The following is a 27,544-nucleotide window of genomic DNA, read 5'->3' on the forward strand; positions in this document are numbered from 1 at the left end:
CCAAGGGGCTCCTGCGTGGCTCAGTAGTTGGGTGTCTGCCTTTAGTCCCAAGGTCATGGGATCGAATTCTGCATCATCAGGCTCCCTGCTCAGCGGGAAGCATGTTTATCCCACTGCCCCTGCTTGTGTTTTCTCTCTCACTGTGTCTTTCTCTGTCAAATAAATAAATAAAGTCTTTTAAAAAAAAAAAAAAAGCTTACCCAGAATCACTTAGTAAGGGAGTGACAGAACCGGGGTCTAGCTTTTGCTCATTTTAACTACTTTATACCTCTTCTAAGGACTTACTTTCCCCTCCCCCTGATTGTGGAGCCTTTTTTGGTGTTTGTGTGGCCCCTTGGGGCATTGCTATTTCTGAACACAAATCTGGAGAGCCTGGCTTGTGGCACTTCATTTACCAAAGAGTGACCCAGACCTTTCCCTTAATGGCTTTGTTATTGTTGTTGTTGTTGTCTTCATTGTTAACCTTGTGTTCTGGAGTACTTCCTGGCCTTTTTCATCTTGAAGGCTGAGAAAGAAAGCCTCAGGCACAGGCTCGTGGTAGACTGCTGTCCTGAGTTGAGCCCCAGCCTGCCTTCTCTGTCCAGGGCCCCACCAGACAGAGCAGGAGCTTCTCCACCTGACCAGTGACTCCCCTGTGGACCTTCTGTGTGCACCCGTCCCTTCGTGCCTGCCGTCCCCACAGCTGAGACCGGATCCTGTAGTCCTCCAGTCTGCTGATCTCATTCAGTTTGAGGAACACCCTCAGGAGTGTTCTGGTAGGATGTGCTATGCGGTCGTGAGGTTTTTCTCTCTGGGTTAAAAAATCAAAGCACAATGCCTTTATGGTAAAGTTTTGACGGAGGTGGGGAGAAACCATATTTTCAGGCACAAGAATACCTACACTGATTATTAGGACCCTGTTTTCCGGTCGGTCTTCCTGCAGAGTTGGGTTCATAGCCCAGGGAGGCTTGGGGAGCCCCAAGCCCAGGAACGATGGTGCATCTGGAGGGATGACGCAGCTGGGCCGTGGAGAAGCCCACGGAGGCTTCCTGGGCTTGTGTTGCCCGCCTTTGTAAAGGTGCAGCCGCTCGCGGGTACACCTGGTGGCCCACATGCATGCACGGCAGCTCTGGTCCGGCCTACAGGTGAATGATGGCCCTGGGTTGGGGCCTCATGATGGTATGAGCAGGGGAGGGAAGGCCATCTGTGACTTAAGCTCTGGACCCTGCATGGTGGGCTGAGGAGGGACGGGAAGCTGGCTGCAGCCAGCACTGACCTGGGGGGTGGGGGTTGCGGTGGGAGGCGGCTCCCGGCACGCTCGCATCTCCTCCTCACTCGCATCTCCTCCTCACTCGCATCTCCTCCTCACTCGCATCTCCTCCTCACCGCAGCCCTGCAGGATGGGTGACAGACCAGGGACCACCCTAGCCCCAGGTTGCCGGGCTGGGAAGTGTCTGAGCTGGGATTTGAACCCCAAGCCTCTTGTCTTGCTGTTGTGTCACCTGACCTCCGGAGAGGTGGCCATCTGCTTTGTCGAGGCCTTTCCCCTTTGTCTCTCACAGTGGGTGCTTCTCCACTCCGCTTACCGTTCCAGGGGGAATCCAGGGGCAGCCTCGTGTTGCCCAGTGAGGGAACTGAGGCTGTTTATCTGGAGAATAGGAGGTAGGGAAACATATACGTGGCTTCTGCCGCTGGAATATGTAGTGTGTGACAGAAGCAGGGGTGTGCTCCTCTGGGAGGGACCACAGGAGCCGGCGTGAGATGGATAGCAGCGCGCCTGTGGGGTTGCAGCTGCGGTGCATTTAGTCTGTGCGAGTTCAAGCAGATGCGTGGGTCCACAGAGAGATGCCGAATGGCATGGGCAGCTCTGTGTGCCATGCTCCTGGGTGCCGGCCTGAGAAGGGAGCTGGGGCTCCGCACCCCCTCCATCACTCGGGCCTCTCCGTGCCTCTGGTGCGAGGGCCCCCTGCACATGCACACACAGTGGGAGTCTGAGCTGCAGTACATCTCGTGGAAGCACAAGCGGCCCGACAGAAGCAGGGGTGTGCTCCTCTGGGAGGGACCACAGGAGCCGGCGTGAGATGGATAGCAGCGCGCCTGTGGGGTTGCAGCTGCGGTGCATTTAGTCTGTGCGAGTTCAAGCAGATGCGTGGGTCCACAGAGAGATGCCGAATGGCATGGGCAGCTCTGTGTGCCATGCTCCTGGGTGCCGGCCTGAGAAGGGAGCTGGGGCTCCGCACCCCCTCCATCACTCGGGCCTCTCCGTGCCTCTGGTGCGAGGGCCCCCTGCACATGCACACACAGTGGGAGTCTGAGCTGCAGTACATCTCGTGGAAGCAAAAGCGGCCCCCTGTGTACGCGGGGCTCGGCCAGAGAAAGAGCAGCCTGTAAACACTGCAGGAAAAATGGCCGTGTTTCACTGCCTGAATATTTCATGCTAATTCTGCCTCTGTGCACTTCTCTCCCTGTCTGCCCACCTTAGATCCAGCCCTCAGTCAGCGGAATGGGCCCGGGGTTTCCTGACACTGAGGCCCCTCCTCGTGGGAAAAGTCGTTAGGTCCCATGAGGCTCAAAGGTCTTTAACTACCGGACAGAGCGAGTGAATGGGCAGAGAATCCAAACTGGGGGTAAAAATGTCTACACCATTGCCCATTGAGTTATAGCCAAAAATGGAGCTTTCTAGAACTTTGTAATCCCAGGGAGAGCGAGCTGAAGTGCAGTTTTATGTATAAATACTGGACTCACGTGACTCGTTGGCCACATAGCTGATAACGGAAGTTGCGGCATGGGCGTGATGTTTGGTGGGTGATTTTAAAAATACTTTTTGAGATGAGACAAGAGAGAAACTAAGACCCCACACGTCTTGCAGGTCTTAGAACTGAATGTGTTTGCTCTTTGGTGTTTACAGAAATTATGATTTTAAACCAAGAAGAGAAAATTGAAATTCCAGTACCGGTAAAGAGTAACAACCCAGCCTCGGACTCCAGCTCCTCTGGCATCTCTGCAGCTGTCCCGGTGCCTCCCTGCCCCTCCTCGGAAACCTCAGAGTCACTGCCCAGCAAGGACCCCGTGGAAAGCCCAGCCAAAAAGCAACCCAAAAATAGAGTAAAATTGGCAGCCAATTTTTCCTTTGCTCCTATAACCAAGCTTTGACTCGCGTTTTGAACATAGAATTAGGATGGGGAAACACTGTCTGATTCTGCACACAAAAGTGGGTTCAGAAAACACAGCCTTTTCCGTTTGAATGCAAACCCCCTAGAAGCCAATTTCTTATCAGATTTATCCCATAACATTTGGTTTCTTTGACGTTGAACACAGCTTTAGAGCTGAAGTGTTTCTTTCTTTTTTTCCCTCCCCCAATTTTTTGGAAAAAGCAAACAAACCAAAAAAAAAAAAAAAAAAAAAAAAAAAAAGCAAACAAACCAAAAAAAAAAAAAGAAAAAAAAAAAAAAGCAACCCCCCCCCCCCAAAAACCTTCCTGGCAGTTGTTAAGAAATCCTCAATATATCTTACCAAATTTTTCTTAATTAGCATGTGATGGTGTTGTGTAAGGAGAAAGTGGTGAGAACTCAGCTGGAAGGGAGTGGTTTTACTGCCATTCAAGCCACATCCGTGGTTGGATCTTACATGTAGCCTAAGATAGCCTCTCAGCCTTTGCTTACTGATGTTTCCAGACGGTGCAGATCAAGTGCATGGCGTGTGATAGCACAGAGCCTGCTCTGTGGCCCTGTGTGTTCTCATGCGGAAGCAAAAGGGCAGGCGAGGCGGGGAGAATGTGTTTCTGGGTTGGATATGAAGCTTCCTGGCTTCCATGTGACTTGTAAGCGTGCCTTGTTTGTTTTATTGAGCTATGTCTGTAGTTGACAAATGTGGCTTCATCACAGATTTTTTTTTTTTTTTAACCCTGCTTCCACTTCGGGGTGCCATGTAGGAGCTTTCTAGACAGTTGAGGATGTTTTAAGCTTCCCTTTTATGTTACGTTCCAGTGTGATGCGGATTAGGTTAAGGAAAAGGAAATGGTCTTGATGTCATGAATTTAAAGTCAGCATTTGAATTCCAGCACACAGTACTGTGTGTCGAGGGGCAATGTTGGGAAGAGAGTCTGATTTTCTAAAATATGCATGAAATGCATAAATTACAAATCAGAGCTGAGGGGCGAGGTGCTTTAACCGGAGCGATATCGATACTCTTTCCACTAGCAAGAGACAGATATTCTATCTATACGTGTGAAGGCCAAGGTTGATCATCTTAACCTTGTATTTGTAATTTTAAACCTGGTTTTGGTAGCTGGGAAGCTTTATGTGTGAGTGTGTTGGGGGGGGCGCTCAGTGTGTTTTAATAGTGTCTGCTTTTACTGTTATTTCTCACTGTTGGAAGCATGTTTGGGTTTTTGTGGTGTCTGATGTTGGCATTTGGGAAAAGCCAGCCTTTGAGAGAGCACTGCCCTGTGGAATGACCTTCGCCTTGAGGTGACAGGTGGTCTCTCACCCCTCCTGGAGAAACCTGACATTTACAATGGGTTGTATTTGTTGGGCAAAAAGGCGGATTCATTCATAGAGCAGAAAGAACCTGTGGGCATAAGGTCTTCCACTACTGAGATGGTTTCTTTTGGGGAAATGTTTGTATTTTGTAATTTCTAGAAAGCCAGAAAATGGGCTCTGATTTCATAGCCAGCATTTTGATAAAATGCCACAAAACAAGGGCTCCAGAGAGATTTCTACAAGTCGGGTTTTTGTTCCCCAAAATCTTTAAAATGAAGCCAGTGGTTCCCAGTTCTCCAGACGTGGCCCCAGCCGAGATGGAGTGACCCTGGAAAAGCCTTGCAAGCAGTATGGCCCTCCGTGAAGCCTCTCCGAATGAAGGCATTTGTCCTACAGACATAGTACGGCAAGAAGTCAAATGCAGATGAGCAATTTTTTTTTTTTTTTTTTTAAGAAGCTTTTAACCAGTGTGAGAAAGTTGGTGTCGAGAACCTCAGTGGCCTTATCCTGAGACTCCTTAAGGCTGAGTTTGCACTCTCGGACTTTAGTTTTGCTCGCCTAGGCGGGATCGACTTTAAGAACATCAGAGGTACCATTACAAGTCACGAGGAACAGTCTCAGCAGCTTCTTTGGGCAGCAGAGAGGAGCCCGCGGGCTCATGCTGTCCCAGGAACGTGGTCGAACCCAACCGTTCGCCGGAGTCGCCAGCCAGTCTGGGACGCGTGTGTGACCAGCCGTCGCTGTTGGAAGATACGAGAATAAATACAGCGTGAGCTCGTTGTGTCCGTGATGTACTCCACAACGGCCAGTCTGATTGCTATCTATTTTTTTATCCAGAGGCTTTAATTAAATGATGTGATGAAATGATGTATGAGAATTAAGACAAAGAAATTCTTTATTTCTGGGTGGAAAGATGTACCAGATTAGATATATCTGTTTAAAGAAAAAGAAAAAAAGATAAAAAGTTATCACCACAACCCCCTTTCCCATCTTGCACTGTTTGTTTCGGATTGGGCTTGGGGGAAGAGATGTTTTTTCTTAACTGTCTACTTTGTTTGAACACTTTTTTTGTGGTTTAAGTGCTGTTTTGTGTGTTGGGACCAAACAGTTGTCAATAAACTTTACAAAGCAAGCATCAATTTGAGTTTGCCAAGTGCTTTGTTATTTGTCCGAGGGGAGGGGTGGGAAGCCAGTCCAGTCCTGTCCTCTTTCCACGTTGGGTTTCCCCAACTTCTCACCCCTTCTGAAAATCCAGCTGTTTTGGGGAGAGTGAAGTAGTCCCACATTTTCAGGGCCCTTCTCACTGAGCCCACAGCCCTCACAGGTGTCTGCACTCCTGACACCCCAGGCCCTCGGAGGTTTCCAGCCAGGTTCCGGTGTGCAATCACCTGTGGGGCAAATCCAGTAACCACAGACCCCTCTGGGTAGAAACCTGAGATAATCCCTTGGGTCTCTCTCACCCTGGGAGAGAAATCCATTCTGCAGGCTACCTTTTTGGTCACTGCCCAGCATGCTTTTCCAATAAGCCCATTTGGAAAAGACTTCCGTCATCGATTCCATGTTGAAGTCCTTCCTCTGAGGCCACTGTGACACCTGCCACTACCCCCACTTGCAAGATACCTGAAAAGACCTAGAAGACACTTGAATGTTGGGGTAGATTGCTTCTTGATGAAGTGCCATTTTTTAAATTCCAACACGAAACTGCTCTTAAACACCTTTGGCAGTCCTTTCCAGACATCTTTCGTGGTAGCAGATCTTTGCAGAAAACCTTGAGCTGCCACCATGCCCCTTTCAACTGACACGGGGAGATTCTGTAGGTCTGGATTGGGACTTGCAATGGGGCATTGCCTTTCTCTCTCTGCGCTTCCCTCGAGGTCTGGAGGTAGCTTCGAAGATGGCCGGCTGAATGAAGGCGCACCTGTCCGTGCAGAGGAGACGGGTGTCCACATCTAAAACCTGGCTCCTGATGCTTCACGCTAGCTGTGTCCTCCACCTTGAGGAGCATGGCGCTCTGGCATGTCTCTTCTCTGCTTTCTAGTAGCTTCACATGGCCAGGGACCCAGTTGTGTCTCAGAAGCATCTTCACTATCTCCCCAACCAATGAGCTTGCTCCGTGGATTGGGACAGGTCACACCTTGGCTCTCAGACTGTGGGAGGAGCAGGCACCCCTACTCACCGCCCCATAAACCAGCAGTCAGCATGGTCCCACCACTGCCTTGCCTGACCGCACACTCCTGCCTTAGCTGGCCAGCCTCTGGGCTGCCGCTGTTAACGCTCTTGGGGGACAGACTGAGCCCATTTGCTTCTTTGAATTAACACTTTCCCAGGAAAGTTCTAGTCTCTCCCTCAGAGGGAGGCACCCCTGGGAAATAGGAGGAAACAGCTGCTTGCCTTTGGGACATGGTCAGCAAATTATGGAAATGGCTGCAAAGAGAGAGAACCCCTCACTTCTCAGGTGTGGGGGGCCAGGAGCTTAGATCTCAAGTCAGCAAGACAAGGAGAAGAATTCCCATTTCCTGGGAAGGAAGTACTTGGAAATGAGGGACTCTGAGCACAGAGGAGGCAAGCGGAAGCTTGGCAGCCACCACCACATGTGGAGCAGCTAGGAGTGCTGCAGAGGTCAAGGGCACGGTGGCGCCATCTTCTCTGACCTCAGGCTCCTCATGGGAAGGCCTCTGCTTCCACCTCTGCCAGGAGGCCTTCCCAGCTGGGCTGCAGGGCCTACACAGAGAACTCCCACTCCCACCTCCACCCTTTTCTCCCTCAGAGTTTCTGATGTCGCTCACAGTGAGTACAGACAAGCCTGCCCACGGCCCTGCAGGGCCCCCGCCCTCCGTGTTCGCAGCCTCTGAATCTGGTGTGGGGCCTGGATGCAGAATCAGGGAAGACCTCTCCGTTCTCAAGTAGCCTGTTTCGCTTCCCTGCATGAGGACGATAAGAGGATTTTACACATGGACTGTGAGTCCCGACCCCTGCCGACCTCCCGCATCTCCCCTCTGTCCTCTGTCCTGAGTTCGGGCCCCAGGTTTTGTGGGCCGACAGCTGGAAGCCACTTGTAAATCCAGAGGCCGCCCACATGGGCTCCCTCAAGATGGCAGCTTAGTCCATCAAACCCGTGAGGAGAATCTCCAGTCGGCTGAGAGGGAGCCCCACAGAAAGTAACCGAACCAAGGGAGCGGCTTCCCATGGTCCTTGCCAGCATCCATCAGGTGGAAGCCTGCCCCACACGGGCTCCCACACGATCCTGGAGGGAGTGACTGGGGAGGAAGGAAAGGAGTCCCGGGCTAAACCCGCTGAGGGTCAGCCACCAAGTTTCAAAGCAGCAGGAGCCGTGATAGACCTGCTCACAGCCCACCCAGCTTCCACCTCCACGCTGAGGTTTCCAGATGGGAACGGGAGGCTGTGGGGGCTGAGCAGAGAACCACCCCCTCTGACCCAGCCAGTAATTCTGGGCTGGCCACGTGACCGTCAAAAAACAGGACAACAGGCCCCAAATGGAAGTGTTTAAGCTAAGCTCCATGTCACCACACCACGACTTGGACGACAATTTCGCCGCTCCCAGAAATGGAATCCTAAACCAGTCAATCAGGAGTAGTCTGATCAGCACTAGCCAGGTGATGTGCCTGTCAGACCCCTGTCGTCCCCTAAAGGGAGGTGGCCTTGCAGTAGCCAACCTGCTTGTGTGTCTGGTATAACTTCCGGTTCCTGCTGTCTTCTGCCTGTAACAGCTCCTCAGAGAGCCTTACTGTCTGCTCCGCTGGATACTGCCTGATTCCAACTGATTTTTGCTCAAGGAAACTTAACATTTTTTTAAGGATTTTATTTATTTCTTTGTCAGAGAGCGCGCACAAGCAGGGGGAACTGCAGGCAGAGGGAGAAGCAGACTTCCTGCTGAGCAGGGAGCCCAATGCAGGGCTCAATCCCAAGACCCTGGGATCATGACTTGAGCCAAAGGCAGACGCTTAACCGACTGAGCCACGCAGGCTCCCCAAACTTAACCTTTTTAATATGCCTTACTTTATCTTTTACCTCGATGCTGGCCACACCTGGCAGACCCTATGCTGGGGTCCAGGACGCCCCAAGGAGGATGAGCACCTAGAGCTGTTGCCTTTGTGCCTCACCAGGAGACTCTGCCCAAGATAAAGCCCCCCCCCCCAACCCTGAGGGAGGCGGGCCAAGAGGCAGACAAACACGAAGTCCAAGTGACCGTGCTTGAACCCCTGGACCCAAGGGTACCCCACATCTTGGCCCAGGAGCCAGGAAATGTTCTTAGGTTTTGGCCTCTTTGTCTTCTGTTTCAGTTACTTAAAACCTAGAGCTTCCCACTGCAGAGCTCCAGGTCCCCATGGGGGCGATGGAGGGGGCTGGAGGTGGCCACTGAGAGTTCCTGGCAGCCCCCAGCAGCCTCCTGTTCCTACCCAGCCTCACCTCCTCCAACTCCTGTCTGTGCTGGTCTCGCTGCAGAGGTGCGTCCTCCTGCAGGGACATCCCTGAACCCCAGAGTCTGGTAGACGCCCCCTCCCATGCTCCCACGGCCTCTGAGCTTACCACGACCCCAGTGGGTTGGAAAGTCTTCAACCATTCATCAAAACCCAAACCCGTGGCAGCTGCTGCTCCTGTGGGCGGACAGGCCATGAGCTACGGCATCCATAGAGAAATAAACCTTGGTGGGGAGAGTGGGCCCTGGGGCCTGGAGTCAGGTTAGGGTAAAGGCCAGAGTGAGCTGTATTGTTCCAGTAAGTGGGAGGGCAATTGCTCATGAGGAGGCCTGGGGACAGAGGTGAGCCCTTCGGTGACTGGTAGCAAAGCTGGTGGGAACAGGAGCCGCCGATCTTCACTGGTGTGTGCGGCTGTGATGTGAACCCACACCCACCTCCATAAACATTCCAGAAGGCGGGCTTCATGTCCTGAGGCCTTATGCAGCTTGGGTTCTTTGTGAGTGAGGAAAGGAGGTGAGTTCCACCTTGGACTTGGCAGGAGGAGGGTGAGGACAGCTGTAGGAAGGGATATGAGGGGTGTACAGAGCTAGTGGGGGCGCAGGCCAGGTCATGGGTGTGACCTGTTGGGGAGGCCCCATAAGCCCCAGGGAAGGTGCGGACACCTTGGGGAAGCATGTGGAATGGGGCTCCTGCAGACATTCAGGTTACAATAACTTTTGTCACTGCTGCCCGTCATCTCCTCCCTGTCAGCTTCATGAAGGCAGGACCCAGCAGGTCTCACCCTCTCCACCCCAGGACTTCCAGAACCATAGCATGGCTTGAGCAGCCTTCTGATCCCACAGCTTCTTGCCTTCGGCCGTGGCCAACAAGAACCCACTTCTCGAAGTGTATTATCTACCGCGTGCATTGTTCTCAGCCATCCCGCACAGTTAATGTCTCATGAATGCCCCAGTGTGTTCTCTCTATCTTACAGGTCTGGCCACTGAGGTGCAGAGAGGGGAAGAGATCACCCAGGGAGAGCAGCAGCTGGCATCGTCCCCCAGGCAGACTGACTCCAAGCCAAAGCCCTTCATCACCTTCCAGATGGCTCTCCCTTTAGCTACTCCTGCATGTCACTGGGTTTTGGTCAGATTCATCGCCACTGAGCAGGCCTACCCCCACGCTCCTGTTGGACGTCCATCTCCCTCCCTAGAATGTAAGTTACAGGAAGGCAGAACCCTCCCTGTCTGGTTTATCTGTGTTCCCTGGCACCTGCCATGTGTTCCGTTCCGTAGTGGAATTAAACATGTGAACGGATGGAAGAATGACCCTGACATTTGTTCCTCGAGCCAACCTTCCTGAGGGTCTTGCCCCAGCCCATGATGCCCACCCCGCTGTCCTGTCGGTGGTAGCAGGTATCCGAGGCTTGGCTGCTGGCAGTGGGTGTGTTCTGTTTCTTCTCGAGCTGTACTCAAGCTGAGCTGGTGCATTCCCACAGGTCAGGGCTGCCAGGCCACCAGGGAACAGAAAGGGTCAAAAGAGGCTCAGATGCTGTGGCCGTGGCCAAAGCTAACCTCCATCCGAGGACAGCTCAGTGGGGAGTGGGGTGCGAGGCTGCTGGGGTTAGAAATGAGAAATACACTGAACCCGACTCTCACCTTGCTCTCAGACTCCGGTCCCAGCTCTCCCACGGACATGCTGTATGAACTTGGGCCAATCCCTTCTCCTCGCTGAGACTCACTTTCCCCATTTGTCACATGGAAATGCAATGGAACAGTGGGGGAGGGGGCACTCTCCTGCCTGATGCATCTGACTTCTGGGCCAGCCCCTTGCTGAAACTGCTCACACCAACCCCATCCTGTTGCCATGTCCCCTGGGCCCTTTTCACACAGTTTTTAAAGCCACGCGATGTGTGGGTCAAGTCGGATGCTACAGAACCCCCGCCTTGACACCACCAGGTGTTCCTTCTTCCTCCCCAGCTGCTTCTATGTTTGTTCCCTTAAACGATGGTGTGAGCAAGGGTGAGAAGCTGGAGGAGTGGGGAGGAAGGAGGTAGGGAAGGCCCCGGAGATGCTGGTTCACAAACCGCTTTGCAAACCAGGCCCCAGCCCCAGGGCTCGACCACAAGGGTTGGGGGGCAGGTGCGGGAGAGCTGGAGACCTGCCAGATTTGCCCATTAGGAAGGTCATTTTGGCTTCAGCATGGCGCACAGATAGATCAGAGAAAGAACTGGCAGGGAATCCGAGAAGTTCTTGGCACAGGGAATAACGTACGAGGGCCCGCGAGAGAGGCTAACAGTCGGCATAGCCAGAAGAACTATAAAAACCCAAGAAAGCTTTGGTGGCCCTGCACAACAGGCGAGCGGAGATGAAGCGGGATATAGGGAGGGTCCGAGTGCAGAGGGCCTTTTTAGCCACGCGAGAGAACGTGGATTTCAACCTAAAGGCACAGGCACTGTTTTAAAGAGCAGAATGACAATTAGGTTTGTATTACTCAGAAAAGCAGCCGGCCATGGTGTGGAGCATGACCAGGTGCTAAGGAGGCCGGTTCAGAGCTCCTGTGGGTGACTGAGCAAAAGGGGATGGCGGTTACGCTGGGAGCATGGCAGTGTGCACGGACTCTAGGGAGACTCGGGGGGCAAAAGCTAAAGACTTGGGAACTGGGGGAATGTGAGGAGAAACAGATGAGTCCAGGTCACCTCCTGTGATAACCTTTCTTGAAATGGGAAAACATAGGGGAAACTGAGGCAGCTTAGGATGGGGACTGGCCAACTTTTTCTTAAAGGGCCACCATAAGTATTTTAGGATTCGCCAGCCATGGGGTCTCTGTCACAAGTACTCAGCTAGGCTCTTGTAGCCCCAAAAGCAGCCGGAGACAATATATGTACAATTGCTCTTGGTTACCCACCAATAAAACTCAGTTTACAATAAGCAGGTGAGGGGACGGTTCTCTGGCCCCTCGTTTAGGACATGTCACATTTGATGTGCCTCTTCTGGTTTCAAATGGAGAGTCTAGGAAGCCGTGGGGAAAGTGGTTCTGAGTACAGGAGAAAGGTCTATTCTAGGTGAAGGAAGGAATCCAGGAGCAGTCTGGGGGCAAAGGCCTTCTAAGGCCCCCAGCGGGCAAGAGCAGAATGCTGAGGGCCAGGCCCTGAGGTCAAGGAAGAGAGAAAGGAGACTGAAGAGAGGTCTTCCTGGGTGGTGCGGTTCGCCTTGAGATGGGGTATTTTGGCAGTATCGTAACTGGGCCATGACACATCTCAGAGAGCTAGCCTGAGGGCTGACTGCATGGATGGGACATAAATGCGGGGTGCCAGGATACGCCACCCAAAGTCATGCCCTTTTGGCATATGGATTATTTTGAGCTAAAGTTCCTTGAGAACCAACAAGTGCAGCGAAAGCACTCCTTTCATAAAGGAGAGCTCCATTTATAAAGGAAATTCCCATTTGTAAAAGGTGTCTCCCTCTCCCACACCAGGAGGAGGAGTCTCATCCATGGAGAAGGCAGGTCTTACATCTGCATAACAAACCTAACCACACAACCCTTGTTTACCATACTTTTCTGGGTCCTCTTCCCATAACTTGCTACCCTCCCGGAAGCCCAGAACCCTTTCCCCTTTTAGTTCAGGCCGTATGTAAGTTCAAGTTCCAAGGACCTCGTTGGATTGTTGATTGTCCAGTGCCCCCACATGTACTTGTGTAGTGCCTGTGTTCATACACTCCTGCCTGTTTTTCTCTCGGTCTTCTCTTTGGCCCATCTCACTGAAAGGACTCCATCTGGAGAACGTGAGACAGGCAAAGGAAAGGATTTTTCTTTCCCTACATACCATGGTGACATCCCCAGTGAGAGGGGTCAGGGACAAAAGAGTGCCAGAAACCAGTTGAAATAGGGTGAGGATGGGACTAGAGATGAGGAAATGAAGATAGCAAGATGGCAGATAACTCGCAACATGTAAGGCTATGAAGAGGGACAGAGAGATAGTGGCTGCAGGGGAAGATGGGATGGAGGGTTGGTTGGTTGGTTGGTTGGTTGGTTGGTTGGTTGGTGATGGGAGAGATTTGTTTCAATTCTGATGGGAAAACAAAGGCCTCTTAGGCTACAGGAGAAGGTTGGATTAATGATGATTCCACCACCAACAATCCATAGGGCGTTGCTCAAAGGACTTGGGACAACCTCCTCATTTGTAGAGAAGTGATGAGAACATCTGCCTCTGGGGTTAGGCCCACGTAGCTCTCAGTAAACGTTTCTCCTGTTGTATCTTTTCCGCTCCAGCTTCCAAAATGAGTGAGTCTGGGTCTGCAAGGTTTCCTGGCTTTACAGGCAGCCCTGGTGATCTGGAAACATCTTGAATTATTACTTTCTTTGGCTCTTGTGTGAAAGCCTGAATAAATGGTGGGGTTTTTTTTTGTTTGTTGAAAACAAATCAATAGAAATAGCAGGAACATAAATTCGGTGTACCTCAGGGCTCAGGGGATGTACTAGAGGCAGAATTTTTATGAGGCCTTCAATCTCCTTTGGCTCATTAGATCAGTGAGTAACTGCTCTCTAATTGGTCTGAGGTCAAGCCTTCAATACCCATGTTTTCTACAAAGAAAGAAAAGTAGCAGACCCTTCGCAGCCTGTGGGTTTTTATTACAAGAGTGGGAAGCATCCATGGAGTGGCTTGAAGAGCATGTCTCCTGCCCGTCCCCCTGCCAAAATTCACATCTCAGGATGTGACCTTATCTGGAAATAGGGTCTTTGCAGAAGTCAGTAAGCTAGGGATCTACAGGAAAGCACCCTGGGTTTAAGGTGCACCTTATAAGAAGAGGATAAGACACAGACACACAGAGGACAAAACCATATGAGGACAGAGGTGGAAACTGGGATGATGAAGCCAAGGATTGCCAGGAGTAGGAAGCAGTGAAGAATGCTTCCCAAGAGCTGCCAGAGGGAGCATGGCTCTGTCAGCTCCTTGATTTCAGACCTCTGGCCTCCGGAACTGTGAGAGGTATATATTTGTGTTGTTTTCAGCCACCTGGTTGAGGTACCATGTTATGGGAGCATCCTGGGAAGCTCACAGAGTCTGACTTCATGCTTGGTCTAGGGCAGTGAAGGAGGCCATGGGGTCCCCTAAGCCCGGCGTGGTGGCACAGGCAGTGGCCAATGGCAGCCTCTTCGGCTTCAAAATGGCAGGAAGTGTGTGCAGGCCAAAGCTTGGACTAAGGCACAAACACATCTGAAACAGTGGGAGGGACTGAGGGGGTGCTGCAAGGGCCAGGGAACCCAAGGCTCTGGGGTCCTCAGTTTGAGATACTGTGTGTCAACGGCAAAGCTGCTATAACTTGAAAAACATTCACAAATGTTTTTGAAAAAGGTGATCCTAAGAACTTGACTTTCGTCTTAAGGAAAAATCAGAAATTCAGATGAAGCTTTGTTCCCCATGGTATTTATCTTAACATTCTTTTTTTTTTTTTAAGATTTCATTTATTTCTTTGAGAGAGGGAGAAAGAGCACGAGCAGGGAAGGAGCAGAGGGAGAAGGACATACAGACTCCACACTGAGCATGGATCCTGACGTTGGGATCCATCTCAGGACCCTGGGATCATGACCTGAGCCAAAATCCAAGAGTTGGACACCGAACCAACTGAGCCACCCAGGTACCCCATGACATTCTTGATAATACCGAAAAAGTAGAAGCAGCTTAAATGTCTGATAGTAAGGTAGGGTTAGTTAGATAGATTATGGCATACCTACAAGATGGATTACTAAGCAGCCATTACAAATATTTGTAAAGAGTGTTTAATGTTACAAAGAGGTCTTAATGATGTGGGAAAATGGTAGTGATATAACACCAGATGAAAAAAGAAACTGGTTATAAAATGGTACAATATGATGCTGATTGTTGGGGAAAAAAAATTGCATGAAGGAAAATCTGCCACAAGGGCAGCGTGGTCTCAAGTTGGAAAATTTGTGGGAGATACAAACAGAAAACGAGAAACTTCTTTATACTTTCTATACTTTTAAAAGGTTTACTGGGTATGTGGATAACTTCCATAATCAAGGAAAAAGTAAAAAACGTTAAAAATCCCGTGTACGTGGTTTCCATTTTTATTTTCTCTGATGGATGGTTGCGCATCAGCGAATCTTGAGTTACGCTAACTACGTTAGGCCGGTCACAACACACACATGCACAGAGAGGTCACATGGGCTGTGCCGGGCTGGCTGTTGCAAATGTACATCAAGTTACACAGGTGGAATTATTAGGCTGGTTAAAATACACCACCAAATGATGGGACACGGTTGGGTCAGGCCACCTCTCCCGCCCGCCGCTGCTGTTTCCGGAGGTCTTCGTGTTAGGCTGGTGAGTGGTGTCCTGCTGGCACTCCCTCCAGTGGCCCCCAGTGGGTGGAGAGCGCCTGAGTCAGCATCTGCTCTGGGTTCCCTTCTCATCTGCCCATGCCTGGTGTTGGAGCCCCCAGCACTCTGCTACCTCTTCTGAGCACTGGTTGTGCTCCAGCCCAGGCCCTCATCCCCACTTTGCTCCACACACCTGGGGCAGACATTGCAAGGGAAGGAAGAGCCAAGAGCAAATGGACACACTCCCGATGTGAACCATGCCCAGACACAGGAGGGGAAGAAGCAGGAGACGTAACCACAACACCACACACAAACTCAGTCTTTACAGATGGGCCCTCATGTCTCCAAGACGCATGGGCTGTGTGGAGCCCTCCAGAGCACAGCCCCTGGGAGAGGACAGACGGGAGACGGGAGCTGTGCCCATCCAGGGCAGGCCTGATAGCAGAGCTAGAAGGGTGGATGGGGGATGTGTCCAACATGGTGCTAAATTGTTGAAAAGTCACGACTATACACACCTGGGGATCATGCCCCTCTCCCAGTTCATTCACACGGTAGGTTAGATATAGATAGATAGAAGTGGAGATACACTTTTTCAAGGGAGGACCTTTCCTGGTGGTTGGATAAACAGTGAGACAGACTCCTGGGTTTGGCATGCTCTGGGGGGGGCCATGCGACAGTGAGGGACTCCCTATTGCTACACTCTGTACAGGGCGGCCGGGCCCGCCCGCCACGCCCACGGCCCCTGGCGGCAGTCACAGGCTTGCCTTCAACCCCTTCCGCCTTGGAGAGCTCTTGGGCCCCTGTGAAATGGGGGCTATGAAGACAAGAGGGTGGGAGGGGGGTCCCCGTGGCCCCGGGGGCACCCCACATTGGGGGGCTACATGATATTACACTGGGTGGCCCCGCAGCAATCCTTGATGAGTGCCAGCCCAGTCTTGGCCACTGTGGGCTTGCTAGGTGGGGGCTCTGCTTTCTTCTCTGCTCGGGAGCCTGCAGCAGGATAGGGGCACAGAAAGAGATAGGGGAAAAAGGAGAGAGGAAGAGGTGACATAAGGAGAGCCCCGACCATCAGCAGCCCCTGTCCCATCCCAACCCCTAGCCAGGCCTTGCTCCAGCTCTACAGATTAGGTGCAGTGGAGAGCTGGCATGTGTTTTATATGGTTCCAATAACTATTCCCACCTCCCTGTGAGCCCCCTGACTTTCAGTCCTCAGCTTCCAGTCACAGCCTTTAGCTCTTATCCTATTCAGTTCTCTTCGCCATTGTATCTGCCAAGCCTGGCACAGGGTCTGGCATTCAAAGTATTTGGTGAATGGATAAATGGGAAGTATCGTCCAAGTCACTTTAATCTGGGGTTTCATGTCTTTTAATTCTGGGAATTGGTCATACATTATCCTTCCAGAAAATTCCTTGTTTTCTGTTATCACTCCTTCTAGAATGCCTATTTGAAGTAAGCTGGACTTTCTTATTCTCTCTTCCATGTTTTGGAAGACATTTGCCATATCTTTGTCTCTTTGTGTTACATGCTGGTTAATTTCCTCAGCTCTGTCTTCCAATTTATGAATTCTCCCTTCAGCTCTGTTTAATCTACAAGTTTTTACTTCTGTGGCAGTTTTTTTAGAAATGTAATTATTTGCAAATCTACCAATTCTTTTCTCATGACATCCTGCTATTTCATTTTGGGTTTTACCCCTTCTCTTATCTCTTTCATCGTTTTAAATATACTTAGTTTATTATCTCTTTTAGATAGTTTGTTATCTCCAGTTCTTGGGAAGACATTCTTTTTGTGGTATCTACTGACTCCACTCATGGGGTTCAGTTCTTTATGGGTTTAAAATTTTTATCAACAGTTCATTTTCATAGAGTTGTTTGTTGTTGTTTTTTTTCCAAAACTGTGGGTTACGTATTGTGGGATGCAGAAAGGTCCTCACTGAGCAGTTTTGCATCTGCTTTGCTGGGACCCCAGAGATTTCAGTGGCTTTTTTTTAGTTTTAATTTTTCAACTTTAGATCCCAGCACTAGAAGATTTGTGCAAATTTGGACACTTGGCCCTTTGCATGGGGTACAAAAAACTGGGTGTTTTGATTTCTTGCCAGATTACTTTTTGTTATTCATAACCGTGCTTTCCTTGCTCCTCCTCTCTCCCATTAGGTGGACTTTTTCTGATTGGCTTTTCATGAAAGAGACAGTCCACTGAGGATGCTGGATTTAGGCAAGGACCATATGCCTTGTGATATTAGGGGCCTGAAGAAGGGTACCTTCTTCTTTCTTTATTCCCTTGTACTCTACCCCACATTTCATGGGATATTAATAGATGGTCAAGGAAAACTGGGTTTGTGGCCATAGTAAATGGTGGTGGCCTTTGGGTTTTATCTTCCTAGCAAGATTTCCAGTCCTCTCACTCTGATAACAGTTGATGTCTCTGGGGCTACAGAAGCAGGCATGCAACACAGATCTGGCCAATCATAGCATCCCAGCCTCTTGATGACGGCGAAGGCCTAGGAGGTGGGAACATGATCCGAGAAGGGCCAGTCAGAGTATTCCCCTGTGATTGATGTGTTTGGATACCAGGAGAGAGAATGTATGGTGTTGTCTTGCTGCTGCTAATTTATGGTTCTGCAGTTCAGGCCCCAGGAAGAAGGCCCATCCATGTAGTAGGAGAAAATGAAGCTCACATATGCGGAGGGGCAGAAATAGAAACAGAAGGAAAATGAAGGCATTCTAACAGTGTCTAGTCCCCGAAGCTGGTTCCTGTTGCACTTCTTCCAACAAATCCCCCTTTGTGCTATTGTAAATTTGAATTGAGTATGTTTCCTATAACTAAACGTAGCCTCACTGGGTCAACAAAGAGAAGCAGAACCTGTTACCACTTTTATAGGCTAATAAATATTGGCACCAAACAGAAGATCAAATATGTATCATTTCCCAAACTTGTTTCACATGGAAACTTTTTGCTCTGATTATCAACAGAGGCTGGATTTCCCTGAGCCTCAGCCCCCACCGTTCTGCCTCAGTGGCCATGCAACTCCTGAGAAATCCTCCAAACCTACGATTGATAAGAGACAGCTGCTGCTAGGACCAGCTACAGTCTGCCGAACCCCAGGCAAAATGAAAATGCAGGGCCCCTTGTTCCAGAACTATTAAGAACCTCAACATAGCAAGAGAAGACCATGAAAACAAGCACAGTGCCCTTCTGGGCATCGGGGCCTGGGCAACTTCCCTGGAGGCATGCCCATGAAGCAGGCCCCACCTGCTGCTATCATGTGCCCAAGTCTGATCTCTAGAAAGTATTTTGTTGTCCCCCCTCTGGCTCCCAGACCTCTTTAAAATTTCCTTTTCTCCTGAATGGGGGAAGGAGGAAGAAGAATGTAGGCACTCACTGGCTGGAGATTTGGTTACTTTATCTAGAGGTTTTAACTTGATTCTCAGGAAATCCGCCATTTCCTTGTCTTCTTCTTGCTCCCTGTGGAGACAGGCATGTAAAGACAAGAGGGAAGTAGAGTAAGCAAGGAAAGCACCAAGAAACTGAGGAAATGGGGCCAGAGGTTAAGTGTGTGGGACCACGCATCAGGCTCTGTGGCTGGTGTGGGTATGCTTCTGTGTATTATGTGCGGCTGATACGTGTATACTGCATGTTACATGTGGATGGGGAATGTATGTTCTGTTTTATGCGTGGGTGGTGTGCCCATGTTTTTTTTTGTGTTATGTGTCAGTGGTGTATGCATGTTGCATTTGAAGAACTTACTCTGAACCACAGACATGTATCAATAATGGAGTAACTGTCTCCCTGGGGCCTGGGTGAGATCCCAGGGCAAAGGCAAGGCCATGCTAGGACCCAGCCTCTGCAGGGGTTTCAGTGAGCTGAATAACACCTCTCCTGACCCTGTACCCTTAAGTCACCTACACATCTGTGCTCCCATGAGGTCTGTGGTAAGTATCAGCAATTCACCTAAACTCTTCCAAGGGTCATCAGGAACAAGTCAGCAGGCCCAGCCTGGCTGAGCCAGGCGAGGAACATTCCAGCCTTCAGAGGACCCAGGAGGACACAGACAATAAAGAGCTAGATGCCTCCTAGGTTGGAAGAAGACCTGTGAGCCTCTGTCCTTGTGGGGCTTTCCAAAGGCACGGCTCCAGGACAAACATACTCAAGAATCAACATTCCTTTCCTTTGAGTGGGTGCCCTGTGCCTCCAGTGCCCATGGTTGTCCAGATCAAGTGGCAGATGCATCTGCAAATAGGAGACCCTGAGAGCTAGGGAGTGGTGCTGGAGCCACCAAGGTGTGGGGCGGTGAGGGGTTTTGGGGGGGGGCAGGAGAATAGAACAAAGTCGGGAAGTGGAGAGGGCAGGCAAGGAAGCAAGTCAGCCCAAGGGGCAGGGTTTCTGTAGAAACCCATGGAAGTTTCAGGAAGTGGCCTTGATGACCAGTTTGCCTTGGGAGAAAGGTCAGTGAAGAGAATGCGTAGGAGGCTCTGCCATGTGTCATGTGATATAATTGCTCCCTGGTCACCTCCTCAAGTAACATTGTCTTAGGACCCACAGGCCTTTGCAAGACTTTCTGGAGTTGGATTCCAGTTTCCCTGGGATGTGCAACAGGTCCTCAGACGAGAAGGCTGGGGGTTCATTTGGATCCAGTATGTGGGAGCATTTGTTGAGGCCACACCTGTCAGGCCATTCCATGAGTCCCTGCAGCAGAAGATGGGAGCCCACTCACCTTAGCCGCTCGACCTCTGCATCATCCACCAGAAAGTCTCTCTTCTGCACCAGCTTGTGGATCTTCTGGATTAGCTCATCCTCTCTCTGCTTTTGCAGCTTGGTCTTTTCTTTTTCTGGGAAAAAGAAAACACCAGCAAAGAAACTGTCAAGTGCAAATGCTAGAAGCATGTAAGTCCAGGGGCCTGGGTTGGGATCCCGGCTCTGCCATGTCACTTGCTGGGTGAACTTGAAGAAGCAACTGGACCTCTTCAAGGCTCAGTTTCCTTTCCTGTAAAGACACATGGTGGGGCTTAAAGGCAGCGGTGTTAGTGAATGGCTTAGTACAGAGCTGGGCCCGCAGCAGGTACTTAGGAGGTGGTTAATGATGCAACAAGGGGTTCATGCAGAAGGCAAGGGGCTCCGAGGGCCCAGGCAGGGGTGTAGGAGGGAGTTACTCTACAGCCAGGGCCAACCAATGTGTACAAGGAAATCATCCATCCTGATGGCTCTTGTCCTGTCCCAGATACCAAGGCCTAGAAGGCCAAAGAGAAAACAAAAGAGTCAGGGCTAGAGATGACTGAGAAAAGGAGGCAGAAACTTGAACCTGCTTCTGCTCCCTCCGCCCAGGCCCCTTCAGAAGATGAAAAGTGTTGGGCGACTTGTCTGCAGACACCACCCACTGGCCTCTAGGTACCACCTACTTGCCCCCAGGCATCAACCACCTGCCTCTAGGCACCCCCACTTCCTACCAGGCATCTTCCAACTGCCTCCGTGCACCTCTCACCACTCCAGGCACCAACACTTGCTTGGTGATGTGATCCTTTTGCTTGCCAACATTATCCACCTACTTGCCAATGAGAATTGCCAGCTTGCCAGCTTGACCCCGTTTGCTGGCAGCACACACCTGATTCCTAACATCTCCACATGCCTACCAACGTGACTCTCCAACTGGGCTTCTCATCTTCTCCAGCACACCTCCTTAGCCCAGGCCATCTCTTCCTGGACCATGTGTGCCCTCCTAGCTGGACTCTCTGGCCTGTCACCCCAACACAGTTGTGAGCGCCCATTATAGAACCAGACGGTCCTACTTTCACACCCTACCTTCTCCTCTCCCTAGCTGTGCAACTCCAGCACGTCCCTCAACCCCTCTGGGCATCCAGTCTCTCAACATAGGTGATCATGAAGTTGCTGCAAATTTTAAGAGAGATAGACCAAGGAAAGTAGGCTCACTGCCTGGTATCTCGTAAGGGCTCATGAACTGTCAGCTTCTTCCATTATAAGCCATTATTGTATATCGTCACCGTTGTTTTAATGACTAAATGCTCCTCTCTTAAATATTTACTGAATCAGGTACAAAAGAAATAAATACTTATTTAATGAACGAAAAGCGAATCTCAGCTTAAGTGTACAAATGAGAAGTGCTTCATAAATTGCAGCTGTTATATTTGTATTTCCATGAGCTTGTCGTTTCCATTTAGTCCTGTTTCTCAACCAGCACCACTGATATTCGAGACTGGATCATTCTTTGTTGCAAAGGCTGTCCTGTATACTGCATGGTGTTTAGCCAGATGCCCAGCCTCTACCCACTAGGGGCCAGCAGTACCCCACCCCAGATGTGACAACCAAAAATGCCTCCAGACATTGTCCAGTGTCCCTCGGAGGGGGGACAAAATCACCCCTGGTTGAGAACTACAACTTTAGTCCTTTCCGACAACCGTATGAGGGAGACACTACTTTTATGTCCAAGGGGAAGGTGCCATGACCTCTCCAGTTCTGAGGAGGCAGTGGGGGCAGTGGAGGTGAGATGACATATCTTGGCTTGTCCCAGAGGAGTCCTCAAGGCAGAGAAGGCCCCAGGCATTCTCTCCAGCCAGATATCTGCATCCACCACTGGGGAGCTGGTGAATGATCTTCTGACCCTGGCTGGAGAGGTGTGAATTTCTTGGCCATTCAGTGATCTCTTTGCTTGATACTTTTATTGATGTGTCATCAGGAGCACTGTTTCTTCCCCTGCCTACACTCAGCTGAATCCATCTAAACACTTGGCCTGGTCCAGGGAACACACAGAAAGACTCAACAAAGAGTTGGAGGAGAAGGTAGGGAGAGGTGAGTAGGAAAGCAGAAGAAGAAAGAAAATTTTAATATGTGAATTTCTACACAAAGGTCACTGGGAAAACTTGATTTCCTGGGGGAGTCAATGGAACTGGCATTGAGGACCTAAGCTCTATTACTAACTGGTCCCATGACCTTATCAACCCATGATTCTTAGCCAGATAGTCAATGATATTTCAGGCGGAAGGCACTCTTCACGTGGGACGCCCCCCTGCGCTGCATGTTTTGGCATCCCTGGACTTTGCCTGCTGAGTGTGGGTACTGATCTTAATTTAAATTTTTGGTATTTTGTTTATCATGGATTGTGTGTGTATATGTGTGTGTGTATTTTGGTATTTTAAAATTAAAAAAAAAAAGATTTATTTACTTTATTTTAAAGATTGACAGAGAGAGTACATGTGGGTAGGATGAAGTGCAGAGGGAGAGAATCCTAAGCAGACTCCCAGGTGAGTGCAGAGCCCAATGCGGGGCTCGATCCTATGACTCTGAGATCATGACTGGAGCCTAAATCATGAGTCAGACACTTAACCAACTGAGTCACCCAGGCACCCCTATTTTGGTATTTTAAATATTGCGTTAATGTATTCTTTGTCATGGTTACTGGATTTTTTGGTGACCTGGCTGACCTTGTCCTCCTCATCCTAGTCCCTGTTCTGGGTCAGCCAGGCATCCCAGGGACTGCGTCAGCCAAGAACACCTGCTCCCATCCATTTCCACCTGTGTTCTAGAAGCTTCCATGGCCCTGACTGGAGCCCCTGAGGCCTGAGGTGGCCCTGGCTGGTCCAGTGGTCACACACCCATGTCTCCTTTGCCTCAGGAGCTCCCATGTGTTCTGCTGAGCCAAAAGTGATCCTGGAAATCAACCCTTGCTAGGCCCATCAGAGTTCTCAGAGGCTGAAAATTAAGACACTGAGGCCCTAAAAGTTGGTTTTTTGGGGTTTTGTTTTGTTTTTGTTTGTTTTTGCTGTGAAAGAGAGGAGAAGGCAAGAGGGTCAGTGCTCAGAGAAGACCGTCTGCTCTTCTTTGCTCCCACCGTTTTGGTCCTTCTGGATAATCGTAAATCTTCGTCACTGTTTCTCAAGCAAGTGATGTGTGACAAGGGGTCTTACTGGAACTAGGAGGATCTGTTTACAGGAAGGATACGCTATGCTAATCTGTGTGTCCTACGAGTTCTGCTAAACATAGAATAGTTGGGTTTTTGGGTGAGAAGATGATGGGAGGGAGATAGAGTGGGCTTGCTTGACTCATCCGAAACAGAGGCGGAGAGAGAAAGACAGACAGACAGACAGGAAGGGAATATTCTAACAACTTTCTTGTTTCCGAACCCTTGTGAGATTGGGTTGAGCTTCAGGCCAGTATTAGGTTGAATAGTATCCCCCTCCCCCTCCAAAATGTCCTGTTTACTGGGTTTGGAAAGAGGATCTTTGCAGATGTACTTAGTGAGATGAGATCATATTCACTAGGGGGAGCATAAATCCAATGACAGTTGTCCTGGGAGACGTGGAGAGGACGCCTAGATGTACAGGGAAGAAGCCATGGGATGAGAGAAGCAGAGATTGGAGCAAGTCAGCCGCAAGCCAAGGAGCACCACAGACCGCCCGCAGCCACTGGGAGTGGGAAGAGGTAAGGAAGGATTCTCCTCTAGAGCTTCCGGAGGGAGCAGGGCCCAGATTCCTGACTTCTGGTCTCCAGAACTAAGAGAATCAATTTGGGTTGTTTCATGCTGTTGGAGGGAATTTGACAGAGAGCTCATGCAAAGGCCCAGGGCTCCAGAAGCCTCCTCTGCCCTTCCAGTAATTGCCCATTTAGTGCTGCCATCAGCTGGGGTGGGTTTTTCTACCTTTGAAACTGGTTCTTGGCGGGATATAGAAATGGGACAGCAGAACCGGCCGTCCTCAGGGGTGCCTCTACACCCTGGGTGTTCCTTACAGTCACTCGAGGCTCTAAGAAATGACCCAAGCCAGAGCTCTGCACTCCCAGGATCGAATTTCTAGCAGGTGCTGTCTGGACCTTGTTCTTCTTGCTCCCTTCTTTGGATGCTTTGCGTCGGGCATTTGACTTTCTGTGGTAGGGGTGTTCTCAAGATATAGTTCACGTTGCATTACAAGTCCCCCATCGAGTCATGCAACCGTGTCGACAAGCCATCCTAGAAGAGTTTGGTCCCTCGAGGAGATGCCCGGTATCTGAGTGCTGTCCGCCCGCACCGTGCCTGGCACCTGGTGAGTGATCACTGGGACACTGGCGTCCGGAGGATCTGCTGGCCCCTTACGCCCGCCCTGCCATCAGAAGAGGAATGGACCGAGCGCTCCCACGCTTCTCATCTCCCACCCCACAGCATCTGCACGGCGACCATGGGAGGCTGGCATTCTTGGCCTCATTTTGCAAACAAGGAACGTTAAGGCTCAGAGAGATTAAGTTGCCGCATGAAGGCCACCTGTCTGGCCAGCATGGATTCAAAGCCAGGACCTGGACTCTAAAGTAGGGGTTCTCGGGGCACCCAGGGGGCTCAGGCATTAAGTGTCTGCCTTCGGCTCAGGTCGTGATCCCAGGGTTCTGAAATGGAGCCCCGCATCAGGCTCCCCGCTGAGCAGGGAGCTCCTCCCTGCTCCTCCCTCCCCCTCTGCCACTCCCCCTGCTTGTGCTCTCCCTCTGTCAAATGAATAAATAAAATCTTTAAAAATATAAGTAAGGGCCCTTAGGTGGCAATTTTGCACCCATCTGCCAGTGTATATTTGGCAACACCTGGAGGCATCCTTGGTTGTCACAGCTGTGGAGCAGGGAGTTGCTACAGGCATCTCGTGGGTAGAGGCCAGGGGTGCTGCTGCTGAGTACCTTACAGCACACAGAACAGGCCCCCCACCAGCCTCAACAAAGAATGGCCCAGCCCTACATGTTCTAGTGAGAAGGCATTAGAACAGTGCTCGGTTCCATAATGCATCCTCTCTCTCTTTTTTTGAGAGAGAGAGAGAGAGAGAAAGATATTGAGTGTGCGTAAGTGGGGTGGGGGGAGGGGCAGAGGGAGAGAGAAAATCCTGAGCAGACTCCCCGCTGAGCATGGAGCCCCACACAGGGCTCGATCTCACGACCCTGCAGTCATGGCCTGAGCTGAAACCGAGTCAGGCGCTTAAATGACTGAACCACCCAGGCGCCTCTGGACCTACAACCCCTTCGACTGTCCTTTCTGACCAGTCATAGCTACCACTCACTGGTACCACTGAGCGCCAAGCCCCATCTTCCCACTGAGTTGTGAGTGGCTGGAGCAGGGAATCATTTTGTCTTTGTCACGTGACCAGCACCTAGCCCAGGCAGGTAGGGGAGAAGCAGCAGGCAGAGGGAGAAACAGCCTCCCTGCTGAGCAGGGAGCCCGATGCAGGATTGGATCCCAGGACCCTGAGATCATGACGCGAGCCAAAGGCAGACGCTTAACTGACAGAATTACCCAGGTGTTCCCTAAGGCAAGATTCTTGAGACAGGGTTATTTTCTGCACCCAATACACCTTCCCTTAGCACCTGCCAGGCCCTCATTCCTGCACCTAAGCCAGCCTGGAGGGCAGGGAAAGCTCTCTTGGGAAAAGAGGCCAAATAAATTAGGAGTCAGGGGGCGCTTGGGTGGCTCAGTGGTTTAAGACTCTGCCTTCGGCTCGGGTCATGATCTCAGGATCCTGGGATCGAGCCCCGCATCGGGCTCTCTGCTCAGCAGGGAGCCTGTTTCCCTTCCTCTCTCTCTGTCTGCCTCTCTGCCTACTTGTGATCTCTGTCTGTCAAATAAATAATAATAAATAAAAAAAATAAATTAGGAGTCAGGAGTAGACACTGTGTGTGTGTGTCTGTGAGTGTGTGTGTGTCTGAGTGTGTGTGTGTGTGTATCTAGCTTTATTCCATATACTTGAAGCAAAACCATATTTTCCAACCCAATACCTACCAAAGCAGATACAGCAACATCTTAAGACATAAAAGAGATTTCATAAAAATTTTTTGAACATGCCACTTTTCTCATTAAATATTTGTAGGTTTAGAAAAGATAATTATGATCCATAAAAAGGAACTTAGGTCAAAAGGTAATAGGTTTGCTACTATCAGGTTAAAAAGAATTAGTGTATAAATATAAAAGTGGGTACAAGTTTGTTCAGTTAATGACAAGAACAACAGTAACAATTTCTTTAAGCACTTACTAAAGGATGGGAACTGTGTCTAGCACCATACATGTTTTTCCTCTCAGTCAATTCCACAACGACCCTATGAGGTAGATACCATTATTGTCCCAGCTGACAGGCGAGGAAACTGAATTTGGTGGAGTAAGTTGTTTCTGGTCATGTCATTCATTAGTAATCGAGAGATCTAGTTTGGACTCCAAAGTCAGAGCTTGTAACCCCCATACTCTACCCACCCCTAAACAGAATAGTAATAGTAGTAATCATTAATACTTACTGGACTCTTCATTTTGGACCAGATGTGAAGCTAAGCCCATGGCTTGCCATGTTCAATGTATCACAAGGAGATTTATACCCAATGAGTTAAGGGCTGTGACTAGTACTACCCTGTTTTCAGAGGCCAGGAAATGGAGAGTCAGATAAAGTGACTTTCCCAAGGTCAAGGAGGGGGCCAGAATGAAGACTTGAAGCCGGGTAGCCTGACAGGGAGCATCACATAGCAAGAATGGGGCTGTGCTAGGAGCAGAGATGAACTCAGCCTTCCAGACCTAAGGGGCACAGACAGGGCTGGCTGGGGGGCTCTGGGCACCTCCTTAACTAGGCTGGAGTCCCACATGCTTACCTGGGATGGCAACCAAATTCTGTAGCTCCTGCTTCAGGTCCATAATGTCATTGCAGAGCTGGATGTCGTCCATCCTGGGGAGACAGGACACCATCCCACAGCAGGTTATGTTGACAGAATGTTCTATGACCTTGAGCATCACCCAGTTTAAACAAAGTGTTTGGGGAGGATGTTGTCCTTTGTAAAGACCTCACACGCTCTTCCTACAAGTTCTCCTTCAAAAGAAGAAAAACAGGGGTGCCTGGCTGGCACAGAGGGAAGAGCATGGGACCCTCGACCTCACTGTTGTGAGTTCGAGCCCCATGTGGGGTGCAGAAATTACTTAAATAAATAACAACTTAAAGAAGTAGAACAGTAAGTGCCTATTATCCTACTACCGAGAAATGATCGATCACTGTTAATGACCCCTTGATGGAATTGCTTTTGGTCCTCATATCCTCACTTCTTTTTGCTCATATGAGTGAGCTCATGCTGCAGGCCCAGTGTTTTCTATTAGCAGCTATGTTTAAAATTTCAGACATTGTAGAAATTAACAATGTAGAGAAAAATCTTCCTCAGTCCTTTAGAAAAAAAAAAACCCAACACTTTGGTTTATAGTCCTCCAGATTTTTTAAATGTTCATGTTTATACTATAAGTTATGACATCATTACTATCATACAAAAATGTTTTGCAACTTTTTTTTAACTTAATGATATATTTTGGGCATTTCTCCATGTCGGTATGTGCGTACCTCCTTGTTTTTAATGGCT

At 50.1% G+C, this 27,544-nt stretch overlaps 2 protein-coding genes across 9 annotated transcripts in view; one reads left to right on the forward strand and one right to left on the reverse strand.

Moving 5' to 3' along the window:
- LOC111155998 (meiosis regulator and mRNA stability factor 1) overlaps positions 1 to 3,376 on the forward strand; it is a 37,215-nt gene extending 33,839 nt beyond the window's left edge. For all 8 annotated transcript variants that reach the window (XM_022516516.1, XM_022516517.1, XM_022516520.1 and 5 more), the window contains 2 exons: positions 585 to 755; positions 2,888 to 3,376. In XM_022516516.1, the coding sequence (XP_022372224.1) occupies positions 585 to 755; positions 2,888 to 3,132 (416 nt within the window). In that variant the 3' untranslated portion in view covers positions 3,133 to 3,376. The remainder of the gene's footprint in view (positions 1 to 584; positions 756 to 2,887) is intronic.
- Positions 3,377 to 16,094: 12,718 nt separating this feature from the next.
- Positions 16,095 to 26,867, reverse strand: LOC111156187 (uncharacterized protein C16orf45-like). The gene is made up of 4 exons (XM_022516907.1): positions 26,795 to 26,867; positions 19,929 to 20,043; positions 18,597 to 18,679; positions 16,095 to 16,207 (listed from the first exon to the last, which is right to left on the reverse strand). The coding sequence occupies exons 1-4, from the start codon at positions 26,865 to 26,867 to the stop codon at positions 16,095 to 16,097; spliced, it is 384 nt and encodes a 127-aa protein (XP_022372615.1).
- Between the last annotated feature and the right edge of the window lie 677 nt (positions 26,868 to 27,544).

Source organism: Enhydra lutris, unplaced genomic scaffold (assembly GCF_002288905.1).
Source record: "Enhydra lutris kenyoni isolate GAN:26980312 unplaced genomic scaffold, ASM228890v2 scaffoldscaffold45, whole genome shotgun sequence".
Classification (NCBI taxonomy): Eukaryota; Metazoa; Chordata; class Mammalia; order Carnivora; family Mustelidae; genus Enhydra; species Enhydra lutris.

Coding starts and splice junctions, on each gene's coding strand:
- LOC111156187 (XM_022516907.1), bottom strand. CDS start 26,867: ATGGACGACATCCAGCTCTGCAATGACATTATGGACCTGAAGCAGGAG. Junction 18,680..19,928: donor GCAGAGGTCGAGCGGCTAAG/GTGAGTGGGCTC, acceptor CTGTCTCCACAG/GGAGCAAGAAGAAGACAAGG. Junction 16,208..18,596: donor AGTAACCAAATCTCCAGCCA/GTGAGTGCCTAC, acceptor ATCCTGCTGCAG/GCTCCCGAGCAGAGAAGAAA.